This window comes from Vanellus vanellus (assembly GCF_965231255.1).
Source record: "Vanellus vanellus genome assembly, chromosome: 10".
NCBI lineage: Eukaryota > Metazoa > Chordata > Aves > Charadriiformes > Charadriidae > Vanellus > Vanellus vanellus.
In genome coordinates, this window is record NC_138915.1 from 5,257,432 (window position 1) to 5,270,297 (window position 12,866).

General features: G+C 34.9%; 1 protein-coding gene across 1 annotated transcript in view; it reads left to right on the top strand.

Annotated features, from left to right (window-relative positions):
• The window catches only part of SMARCA1 (SNF2 related chromatin remodeling ATPase 1), a 33,226-nt gene extending 20,590 nt beyond the window's left edge, over nucleotides 1–12,636 (top strand). Inside the window, exons 19-24 of the mRNA XM_082488326.1 lie at nucleotides 2,066–2,188; nucleotides 3,778–3,910; nucleotides 4,898–5,016; nucleotides 5,216–5,428; nucleotides 10,612–10,722; nucleotides 11,824–12,636. Of these exons, the coding sequence (XP_082344452.1) occupies nucleotides 2,066–2,188; nucleotides 3,778–3,910; nucleotides 4,898–5,016; nucleotides 5,216–5,428; nucleotides 10,612–10,722; nucleotides 11,824–11,895 (771 nt within the window). The 3' untranslated portion in view covers nucleotides 11,896–12,636. The remainder of the gene's footprint in view (nucleotides 1–2,065; nucleotides 2,189–3,777; nucleotides 3,911–4,897; nucleotides 5,017–5,215; nucleotides 5,429–10,611; nucleotides 10,723–11,823) is intronic.
• Nucleotides 12,637–12,866: the final 230 nt, after the last annotated feature.

The window sequence follows — 12,866 nt, forward strand, 5'->3', positions numbered from 1 at the left end:
TGTAAGATCACCTTCCAGGGTAAGATTTTTTTTCATTATCGCTTTTGTATATTTTGTTCAGAAAGAAACTTAAGGTAATATTGAACTTGACTTTGTGTTGATACGATGGTAAGCAGTGACATAAATTTTCCTTGCATTTTACTGGGATAGAAAATGTTTAAAGGTGGGGAGAAGTCTGAGTGTTTTACTACTACAAAAAGAAAACCAGTAAACAGACTTACCTTTTTTTTTTCCTACTATGCCTTAACCGAATTTCTCCCTCTTCCCTGCTGACATTACTGGAGAAGTAGTGAACACTGATTCTGTTTTGATGTTGATTTTCGTTACTTGCATCAGTATTGGCTGACTAAATCAAATGGATCTGCTACTTCCACACATGTGACTTACTTTAAAAAGCCCTATGTTTCATGGCAGGTTGAAGTGAGAAGCAATCATGTATAAAATATGTTGGAGAACTTAAACTTGTCATACAAAGCAAAGATAGGAAATTGGTGTTGCAGAAGAATAGAACTAATATTAGCTAAATATATTTTTAAGAAAAAGCAGAAGGTGTCTTAGAATCTAGCTTGAAGCAAAAAGAATTTTATGTGGATGGCAGGATAGAATTAAGATAAGAATTAAAGGAAGTATAATTGGCTTAGGGAAAGAAATTATTCAATTAATGCTACAACAAATAAGGATGAGAGAATTACCAGTGTTGACAGTATACATGTAAGAATGGAAGTGTTTCAGTTCTATTAACAAAATCTGTCAGATTGCCTAGGTTGAACATGAAGACTTATCTTAAAAACTTAGCATGACTGTTTACTGGTGGTGATAGTGATAAATATGATTAAGTTTGTGCTTTGAAATGGAACTATAACTTTCCATCTGAAGAGAGTTCACTGTTAAAACTGAAGACTGCCCTAAGCAATATCAGAATCTATCAAGTAGGTAGAGACCAAGCTTTATGTGTCAGTCTTAACTTAAATCACCAAAACCAAGAAATTTTCTTAGTCAGACGTTAAAACCATCTCTTAACTTCCTTTGTCTTTTGCTGTAGAAATATGTAAGGTCTACAAAATCTTTACTGCATACAGGTTTCTGACTTGTTTGCTGTTGCGTGGTATGGCATTGCAAGACACAGTTTAAAGGTCACAAATCCTAAATTGGTGTCAATGTGGAGGGGGACAGATAAAATGTTGATAGACCTTGTTTACATAACGTTGTCTGTCTGGTCCTTACTTTGGCAGTGTGCACAGCTTTATAGCAAACCTGGCAGAACATATTATTTCACTGTAATCCTAAGACATTATAAACTGTTGGATGTAAGAGAGCAGATCCTTAGCTAATGAAAAGTGCCACTGACATCAGTGAACTATGATGGGTTACACTAGGTGAGGCTCTGCCTCTCCCAATATCCCTGCGTCATTGTGTGTAGGAGCGGTGGGTACGGGCGATAACAAAATTATAACATAGATTTGACAAAATAAAGTTGTATTTTTGGGAGGAAAGATTTAAGTACGAAGATTGGAATCTAAGTAAAACACATTTGGTAACTGTTGTACAGATCAGTGCTTTAATACTAAATAGTTGGGAAAAATATATTTTACCATTTATGTGTGTTCTACAGTGTTTTTCACTATAGTTCCATAAAGAAAAAGCGAATAGGACCTTTTGTTGCTTATAGGTGAAGATAAACTTTACATTAAGAGCTTGTGAGACAAGTAGGAACAAGCATAGATAAATGACAGTATTTGATACATCACCTCGTCTTGGAGGATAATATTTTCAATTTTGCAACAGTTGTGTAGATACTAATGAAAATATTCTGGTAGTTATTTTAAAATATATTTTTATTGTGGTTTGGTTTCTTCAGGGTAGCCCAGGTGGGAGGTGGTGGGCTTTTTTTTGTTTGGCTTTGTTTTTTTTGTTCTGTGACAACAAATGCTTAGTGGGTGTGGACTACATCAGTCCTGTGAGGTCTAACGCGTGTTTATAAATTGTAAACCAAGATTGATAGAGAAGTGTACAGTCTCTCTAATAACACTGCTGCACTACTGTTTATTGATACCCCTGATTTTAGGTTCCCAGGAATCCTGACCTCCCAAATGCAGCTCAGGTACAAAAAGAGGAACAAAAGAAGATAGATGAGTCTATGCCTCTGAATACTGAGGAAACTGAAGAGAAAGAAAAGCTTTTAACACAGGTAAAATAAAACCAGCTGAAGTATTTCATCGTGTATTTTTTACTAGTATGAAATATAAATACTAATAATGACAAATATGCACAGGAAAGCTACACTGATGTTATAGAAAGAAGAAAGCACACAACATGTAATGATGTTGCTTGGTTTTGCTTTGAGGGACCTTTCCTGTCCTTGAACAAGTTTACATCTTAGTCACCTACTGTTTCCTTGAATGTCTGTAATGTTTCTGAGGCAAGGACTTGTATAGGAGATGCACTGCCCAAATACACGCAGAAATCCAATTAGTGGGTTTCTCGTATGTGCATCTACCTTGCATGTTTTTTTATCAATAAGGACTTGAATCAGAGAGGACAAGCCTCTATCAACACACGCGGTATTTACACAGATGTATAAGACATCATGTCACATCCATTAATTTTGTCCCAGTTAGTTGTTAGGCATGTTCCTTTTATACTGGGACTACATTCCTGTCACTGGCTAGTTTCGTGACTGTTTGGACTGTTATCCTGCTGAGTAGGCTTATTAAAAGCTAATTGTTAAGGAGAAAAGCATGTCTCAAAAAGCGACAGGATTTTCTGATTTGGAAAATTTTCTGTAAAAGAGTTGGGTGTAGTATACCTTGAGAAGAAATTTGCAAGGTCACAATTTGACTATTAATTTCACCTGTTTATGACAGAGGAAATATTTAAACTGGTGCTGATATGCATGTCAGTACTGTTGTTAATGTTTAAAAATAAATATTTGTATTGTGTATATTGGACTTCTGGTAAAGATGCTGTCTAATTGTGGAGTGAGCGTATTCAGCTGGAGAACTGACAGAGTTCCTTGTAAATATATTTCTGTGATGAAAGAAACTCAGTGCTGTACAAATTACTGTTCAGGCATGTGATTTTGTTTGTTTGTTCTTGATGTTTTCTCCTTTCCCTGTCATTAAATTCTAATGTCTCATTGTTGGATGATATTTTTGTGCATTGCATCTCACTTCATTGTTGTTCAGTTTTGGATTCATTTCTTTGGTACGTAACAAATTTTCTGTTTGACAGTACTATAGAGTTTCCATTTGATTGCATCGTTTTGGAAGAGATAGTTTCTTGACATACTTATGCTTTCATCCAACTCTTTGTCTGGTTCAAGGTTTGTAAATGTCCGAAGTAGGAGCTCTTGCTTTAGATACTGCACCGCTCTATGAACTTGTAATGACACTTGTATTGGTGCACCCTGTACTCCGAAGACATTTGTTGCTTGTATCTGCTGAAGGGTGACTTAAATAAAATTACAGTGACCTGTCATTGAGCTTGTGTCTTTGGATAAATACCATGTAAAATGTTTAAAAAGAAAGAAGAGTACAAAGCTCTTAATAATGCATGGGGAGTCATGCACAAAAATAACTCTGTAGACTTTTAATGATTCAGTAATAAACTCTGGATAATACAAGTTTATGGAAATCCTGAAAGACCATTAACCACTGTAATTATGTGACATTGCAGAGGTATTGCCAATTGGAGCAAATGATACATACATAAGACAAAATTTTGTGAAATGTTTTGTTTCTACCTAGTGATGATTTCTTGATCTCTTGCTGCTTACAGGGTTTTACAAACTGGAATAAAAGAGATTTTAACCAGTTTATTAAAGCTAATGAGAAATATGGTCGTGATGATATAGACAATATTGCCCGTGAGGTAGAGGGAAAGTCACCTGAGGAGGTCATTGAGTATTCAGGTTTGTGATATTTTGAAATGTATTTCTTAATCATGTGGTATCACCATCATTTTTGCTACGTGTCCTTTTAAAATTACAAGATGTAGAATTTGTATGTGTGTAATAATAATTTTTTTTTTAAAAGTCCATGATGTTTCTTTTCAGAAGACTTAATTCTGTTAAAAAGGTTGAATTTGCAGCATATAAATATGCCTTTGGCTGCCTTTATCCCTCCTTAGTCAAAATTTAGAACCTGGCATAGTTAATTTAAATTGACAACATGGTCTTGTGGAATCATGAAGTTGCCTTATAATGGCCACATGATTCTTTATGCTGTGAGTATATATGCTATTTTAGCTAGTACACTGTATCTTTGTCTTTTGTATTTACAGAATGCTTTCTAATTTGTACAGAATTCTTCCTAATCCATACTTGGATTTAATTTTACAAAATATCTTCATAAAATTTAACTTTGCAATGTTCTTCCTATAGCTTAAAAAGTAAGCGCTCTACAAGAGTTCCCTTCAAAGTGTTGAATTTATTTTGTGTTCACCAAGGATGTGACTGGAGAAGCTAAAAATTGCTAGTTTTTATAACAGACAGACTAAATAGTCTCTGTTGACCTTAGGATAGGTAGTGAAAATTGAAATATGAGTGTTTCACTGCTAGACTAGCAGCTCTAACTCGTTTCACCATTGTTATGAAAAGCTATCCTTGAAAGTAATTTTTTTCAGTTTTACGTGACTACAGTTAATTAAGTTGAATGTAAACTTTGTTACAGTTGTTACTAAAATTTTGCTTATAGTTAACTTCTAAAGACATGGAATAAAGGGTCTGTGCAAGTTTATTTCTTGGATAACATACTGAAAGGGGGAGTAGTAGCAAATCTTTAAGATTTAATGGAACCATAAACTGCATTCCTTTTTTTGCTGGAGTGCCTGAACTGAGTAAAGTATTAAGAGTAGAGGAAAAGATACTATTTTTAAAATTACGTTTTGCATTTTTTAGCTGTTTTCTGGGAACGTTGTAATGAACTTCAAGACATTGAGAGGATTATGGCTCAAATTGAACGAGGAGAGGCAAGAATTCAACGGAGGATCAGTATCAAGAAAGCCCTTGATGCCAAAGTAATCGTTGCAGTTTTTTTTTTCTTCTGCTGCTGACTTCTTCCAAATTCCTTCAGGAAAAGAATAGTTGGGGATGGGATTTCTAGCTTTTTATATAGCCTATATATTATACCATGCATCAGTAATCTGTACTAATATGTAATAAATACTTGATGTAATATTGTATGTTTAATAGTCCTTATTTTTGTTTTGCATTCAGATTGCAAGGTATAAAGCACCTTTTCATCAGTTGCGTATTCAGTATGGAACAAACAAGGGGAAAAACTACACAGAAGAGGAAGACAGATTTTTGATATGCATGTTACACAAGATGGGTTTTGACAAAGAAAATGTGTACGAGGAACTAAGGCAGTGTGTGCGCAATGCTCCTCAGTTCAGATTTGACTGGTTTATCAAATCTAGAACTGCAATGGTAGGTATCAGTTGCACAGACTAATTAATAATATGAAGTATCTTGTTCCTTTTTTTTTAAGGACCATCACTTAAAATTTGGGATTTGTGCCAGCATATTGGAGTCTAGGAAGAATAAATAACTTTGGTTTTTATTCTCATTTCTAGATTTTAATAAAATAACTTTTTTCCTTGGTACAGCAAGAAACACAAAACAGTTGAAACAGATAAGAAAACCTGCCTAGCTGAAGTCTCATGTTACCCAAAGGGATTAATGCAGAGGTAGACTATCCTTACAAATATCCTTGTTACTCCTGCTACAAATTAAAAGTTTCACCAAACAATGTCTCTTAAAATATGACTGCTTTTCAGAATTGCACAATAATAAAGGCTGAAAATATCTGAATTATATACTGGGAGGAAAGAACACCTTTTCTAATATTGGTACTTAATTTCTAAAAGCATGAGGAAATTTAGTGATTCATGTGAGAGTTAGTCATTGAAGCAGTTGGTTTAAAATGCACTTTGTAGTTGTGAATAAGGGTTATCACATGCGAGTGCTTAAATTATTTTTTTTTTAGTTGTACTTCTCTGAAGATTTTGTTTGTACGTAGAGTTTGATAGCAAGTAGTCTAGTATTCTGAATTTTAGCTGTATTTTTCTTTTCCTTTCTGTCTGAAGAGCAGAGCCGTTCTTTAATTTAGTCAGTAAGGGGGAAGGGGTAACACTAACAGAAGCTTTGGTGATTGCAAATAATAAGCTATGTAGATACCAGCCTCAGAATATGGAACTCTTAATGATAAAAAGCTGTTAGCTTTGCCCTGGAATCTTTGCTCAGATCTCCCCTGATTCAGGTCCTTTTTGTTATGAGTAAAACTTAAATATGTGCACCTTATGTAAGAAACACACACGTGCATTTTCATGTGAATGTATTTATAGGGGAAAGATGTACTTCCACATTTTTTATAATACTGGAAATAACTTCATCTCACTCATTTGCGATGAGTGAGAGCTGGAAATTTTTTTGTGTGCTTGAATACAAAACCATATCAGTCGTGGCTGATACAAAAGCGTGGAGCACACTGTACCTTACACAGCTGTCATAGATTCTCCCCACTGTCTTGTAAGCAAATTTCTAATTAAATTCTGTGCTGCAGTCGTGTAACTTAAATGTCATTTCGTATACAAATCTGGATTTTTTTAGTAGTTTAGACTAGCAATTGTAGAACCACTGTGCATTATTGTTTACTGTCTTCATTTCCTGGCCTCAGGATTTGTTTATAAAATGTTCTTTCAGAGTTCTGGGTGCTGTGCTAAGAATAAATAAAACATAAGATAAAATATTTAAAATGTGTATTTGAACAGGTGGGAATATTTGATTTTCCCAGTGCTACTTATAATTATGCAATACAATTTCTACTTGATATTTTGGCAATTAAAGTGTTTCTGGATAGTGCAGCAGTTATCCCTTAATTAAAAAGAATTACAAGCTTGACTGTCTAAAACGTCTGTTTGAAGAAATACTGGATTTTAAAATTATGTCCATAAAGAGAGAAACGTCCAATATTTAGTCTATTATGAAGTTTCTTTTAAGTTGTCTATGGAGGGATCCATTTAAGTAAATCATAGAAATGGATACTAGAAATTAAAAATGTAGCTCAACATTTAATATTGGTTGATATATAGTTAAGTCAGGGGTAGAGTTAAATATTCGATTTAAATCTTCTTGGAGATCCTTATGTTCAGTATAATTTTCTTTTTAAAGGGGATAGGAATTTGCTAAAGTGTAGAAATATGTTCTGTGGTGTCTAATGCTGAAATCGAGGGAATCTAGTGAATCTTTTGGCTTCTGTTTTCTCTTAAAATTCAGTCCATTAATATTAATATTTTTAGTTTTTTCAACACAGTTGAAAAAGAATAGTATGAAAATACAAAGCTAAAGTAATCTTTCACTTTCAACGTGCATTTGATTTTCTTAAGTGTTTTAAATTGTCGTTATATGTATTTTTTTATAGTTGATAACTACCAATCACTGATATATTTTATGTATTCAAATATCCTGACATTTGTGGAAGTATTAATTTCTATGGGTCTGTTTTGCACTAACTTGGTAATTTTTATGAAGAAATGTGCTGGAATGTCATTTGATACCAAGAAAAATGAATGAATGAAGTATAAATACAGATCTTTATAAAGGGGTAAATAGTAAGTTCAATGAAAGAAGATAAAAATTTTTAGAATACTGAAATTCACATGTGATCTCAAAATTACCCTTCATTACACTGAAACTGATTTGAGACAAGATAGAAAGGGCAGCGTATTTCTGAAAAGACCATAACGGGCTCTCTCAGAAAAATTTGTTCTACTAACCACTAGATGTCTCTTGAATTCCATATAAATAGCTAATTTATCTTCCAGCTTCTTATTTCTGTTTCTTCTTCTCTGAAGATTTCTCCTTGGAAAACAAAAATTCTGCTTTGTTTATTTATTCCAAAACCAGATTATTTACCCAAAATGTAAGTTTTCAAAGAGATTGAGGGTGCTTAAAATTGTGAATTTTTTTTTTTTCCACCGGACACAGAGGTTTAAATGTTTAAGTTTAGGTGTTATTTTTCCGTTATTTCTGTCCATGCAGGAGGAATGCAAAATATTATGGCAGTAGTGAATCATGTATCTGTTTTCTGAATTCATAAATTATGCATATTCTCTTTTACCTAGCTGCAAACCCTACCCAGTATAAGACAAATGACTCCTTTGTAAATACAGAAATATACGGGCCTGTTGACAGAGTTTAGGACTGCTTTCACTCCCAAGTCAGCATCTCTGCCTTCAGTCATGCAGAAGGTGATGGTTCAGTGCTCCCATCTTATTTATTGCAATACTAGTCTTTATAGCTGTGAAGGGGTGAGCAAAGTACATCTTATCTCTTTCCATCCTAAAGAGAAAAGTATCAGGCCACACTGAAGAAAATCTCATCTCTGAAGGTGCAAGGCATTTTAAACTCTTAAGTGTATTTTTATAGTAATAAATGGAATGGATCAGTCCGTACTGAAATTTCAGTCGCTCGAAGCAGGATTTATCATGCAGATTCTTTCTGATGGTAGGTGTAGAAGAAACCTCTGTGTATGTCACATCTTACTGTCCACTGCTTTTGTGATTCTCCAGAGAAAATTGGTTTTGAATCCATCCTCTGTGCACAGCATGTTGTTCTGGAGTAGTAGTCCATCTGGAAAGTCTAACCATGAACATGTACTTTAATAAACGTATATATGTATGCAAGCATTTTTCCCCAGGAAAGAGGAATATTTTCCTTCGTACCTTAGGCATATAGATCAAGGTTATTTCTTAGTCATTTCTGATTAATCGCTTGTCTTGAATTCAACACAAACCAGTTTCTCATATACTAGAAAAGATCTAGCTGATTGTTATTATGGAGCAGTTTGTCATCACTCATCACCTACAGCTCCTAAGTCTTTGAGTGCAATATACACAAATTTAAATGGTGTAACATGTTTCTGACATTGACAATCATCTTTCTACTTCTGTCTTTTACTTTTTAACATCTCTGTTCATCTGTAGAGTGCAGGTTTTTGGGACAGAGGCTCTCTTTGTTCTATGTTTGGGGACACAGTGTGTGTTGGGATGGCTTGCATGCAAGTTTTCTTAGACTTGTTGCCTTTTTATCTAAAAACTGTTGTGTGGGTGGAATTTGAGGGTTTTTATTGGTTGGATTGAGAGTATTTTAGCACCAGCAGGCTTGCCACGTTCCGGGGTGTACGCCTGACGCCCTAATTTATGGTTGAACCTGTACTGGGGGGTGTGGGGTTACTTTTACATGGATGTGATAGAAATGACTCATTATAACACGCCTTTTGCAAAGCTGCCTGCATGAGACTGGAATATTTCCAGAAGGGAGTTGTAAAAAAAAAATATCCTGAAGATTGTTTTTTTTTTTTTCCCAGTGAAAAAAAATTGTGTGTGGTGTCAGGATTCTCTGTGTTGGTTCTGAGTTACACAGCTTTCACCCAAGGCCATGGAGCACCCTTTGTAGACGAGTATGTGGAAACTATAGAACTTAAGGAATGTGGTTGAGCTTGAGGGTATTAATGTCTTATAGATGAGTCATATGCTCAAGGGTTTCAGAATGTTCAGGATCAAGAAAGCGTGCAGGCTGCATTGTTTTTCTTCATGTAACATGATGGCTGAGGCAATATACAGGTTACAGATGCTGAGAAAATAGAGACTAATTCCTGGGCAAAAAGGTCACCTGTTCACTTCATTGCAAATAGCTTGTGGTTCAAAAATTGCTTCATCGAATTTAATAGAGATAAGACATATTTTTCCGGCTTTTTCCCTCAGAAGAAAGCTTCCTGCTTTGAGTTGGAAAGAAAGGCCATGGAATCACTGTTCTCAATGTATGTAGAACGTACTGAATAACTATAATGAAACCAAGTACTATTATGTATTTGGTAAGAGATCTTTTTTGAGATGGGATACAAGAAACTATCCAAGTCAAATGAGTTCTGTTAACCAAGGCAACTGTTAACTGCAGTGCAGAAACGTCCAGAGTTCTATTGGAAATATTTTTTAATGTATAAATGACCTTATGGCACTTAATCTTGATCCCTCGCAGATGGCTTAGAAGTCTTGATGCTAAAGGCATTTAGGGCCTGCTACCTTTTGGGTGCTGTTTGACTGAAAATACAATAGTGAGTTCATGATTTAAGACTGGATAGACTTTTTCCAGTTTGGACCTCTACAGTGTCTTACCACAAAAAACTTGCCTGTGTGCCACGGAATAGTATTGCTTAAGATAGCTTTGATTCCTTTTCTCTCTGCTTTAGAGACATACTTGAAGACCTCTTTTCCTAAAATCTGGCATAGCGTGCTATCAGGCTGTAATTTGTTTCATCTAAACAAGATCTTTTCAGATCAGTCTTTTGGGGTGTCAGTTTGGAAGGTACAGACAATCATGAAAACTCCTTGCCAGGAAGTTGAATATTTCAGTAAATCTCTCTTTATTTATAAAGAAGGTTACATTAAGGTAAAGACAGATGAACAATAACTAAGCTAATCTTATTAGTACATGAATATTGAATGTTTTTCGAAAACTTAAGTATTTTGGAATTCAAGCATTTTGAGCATTTATGTAAATGAGAGAATTTGTATAATTTATTTAGAATTTGATGTTTTCTGTTTCCTTAGGAGTTTCAGAGACGCTGCAATACTCTCATATCATTAATAGAAAAAGAAAATATGGAAATTGAGGAAAAAGAAAGAGCTGAAAAGAAGAAAAGAGGAGCAAAAGTTACAGCAGTACGTTTAGCAGCACTTCTAGTGGGGCAGAATTCAATTATATTTTGTTAGAAAATGAAAAAGATAATTAATAGCCTCTGATTGTTTTAGTATAAACCATTAGTTGAGAGATTAAACTGAAATATTTGTCTATTCACAGCTGTCCTAGATTTCATGGAGGTAATCCCAATTCATAGTATTTTGGGCTTATGTTTTGAGAAGAGTCTGTTCTTTAAGTAGGACAGGAAGACTCTTTTTAAGAAAACTTAGCACTACCCTCTTTCTACCTACATATTTGTAGCATATGTTTGCTTTTATTTAATCTCCAATTGTTATTCCTCCCCTACATAGTAGTTCCTGGAAGAAGAAATTATAAGAACTGCTTCTTTTATTTTGAAGAGTTTAGAACAGAGTTGTGCATAAGTCAAGGTGCTGATCTTTTCATCCAATTCATGGTATGTGTGGTACCTGTACCATGGAGACCATGTAATGATTTCAAGAAGATAAATAGGGTAGGAGAATTAAATGTATAAATCTGGGATTTTTGTTTGCCCTTTGCTGGAGCACCTCTCCTATGAAGACAGGCTGAGAGAGTTGGGGCTGTTCAGCCTGGAGAAGAGAAGGCTCCAGGGAGACCTTACAGCTCCTTCCAGTACCTAAAGGGGGCCTACAGAAGAGCTGGGGAAGGACTTTTTACAAGGGCCTGTAGTGATAGGACGAGGGGGAATGGCTTCAAACTGGAAGAGGGGAGATTTAGATTAGATATTAAGAAGAAATTTTTCACTGTGAGGGTGGTGATGCACTGGCCCAGGTTACCCAGAGAAGCTGTGGCTGCCCGATCCCTGGAGGTGTTCATGGCCAGGTTGGATGTGGCCTTGGGCAACCTGGTCTAGTGGGAGGTGTCCCTGTCCATGGCAGGGGGGTTGGAACTAGATGATCTTCAAGGTCCTTTCCAACCTAAACCATTCTATGATTATATCCTACAAAGCCGAATTGAAATACATAATACATTAAGGTCACTTATCATCTTTTTCAATAATTGGTCATGTATTTCAAATGTTTTTTTTTTCTATAATGCCACCATTTCATATAATTCATAATTTTATTTTTTTTCCTTTTTAGTCACAGAAGAGAAAAGCAGATTTGGCTGCTGAGAACTCTGGAAAAAAAGATGCTAAGAAAGTGAAGTCATGAACGTAAAAACTGAATGCTGAATGTAAAACTGCCACTTTCTTCTCTCCATCTACAAGTATTAATTGCCAACTTCTTTGTATTCATGGTACTTTCCCCCAAATCCCATTGTTTAATTTTGCAAATTTTGTATACTTTACAATGTCTTTCCTTACCTAAAATGTGTAGCTTTATATCTTATGCATTCCAGTATTTTTGTGTACTGTATTTTGTGAGTTTCATGTCTTTGGCAAAATTCACTCAGTCCTTGTTTTTTTTGAAGCTTGTGCTGAGGTTTTAGCTTTTATATGTTTTATATGCTGCTGCTTTGAAAGAAAACCTAGATTCTATAGCTGTATTATTGTTGTTTCATATTTTAAATTTATATGGCTGTTGGAAAATAAACTGACAATTATTTGAAGAGAAATATACTTCACCTTTGTTTTCCCTACCCTCTCTCCCTTTTTTGCATAGCTACATTTAGGGTGAACGTTATGGTTTGTATAATTGTGCCTTCATCATCGATCAGATATATTTTTTTTCAGAGGAGTACTTAGATAGGATCAGGAGCATGACAGAACAAAAAAATCTGATTAGACTGACATCCTTGTTTGCTGTCAGCATTAAATTTTTCTCTGAAATGTTCAGAAGGAAAACCAGCAAATACTGGTTTTTTTTTTCTTCTTTATCACTGGTTTCTGCTGAACTTTGTATGCGCTTAAAAACAGGGTGAGGTGTTTTTCAGAATGACCTCTAGATGAAAACTTTTCTGTGCCTAATAAACTGAAGTAGTCAACTAACAGCTTATTTTTTTGAGTACCAAACAAAATAATTCATCTTCTGGTTGGTAGGCTGCTCAGCTATGCTGTCTTGTGCTAAAGGATCTTTGTTGCTCTAATTATCTGTGCTAACTTTCTGCTTTTACCTTTGATTCAACATGTCAGTCAGAAGCAATGGGGATATGTTATGGAGTGCTCCTTTTTAGTATTTCTGCT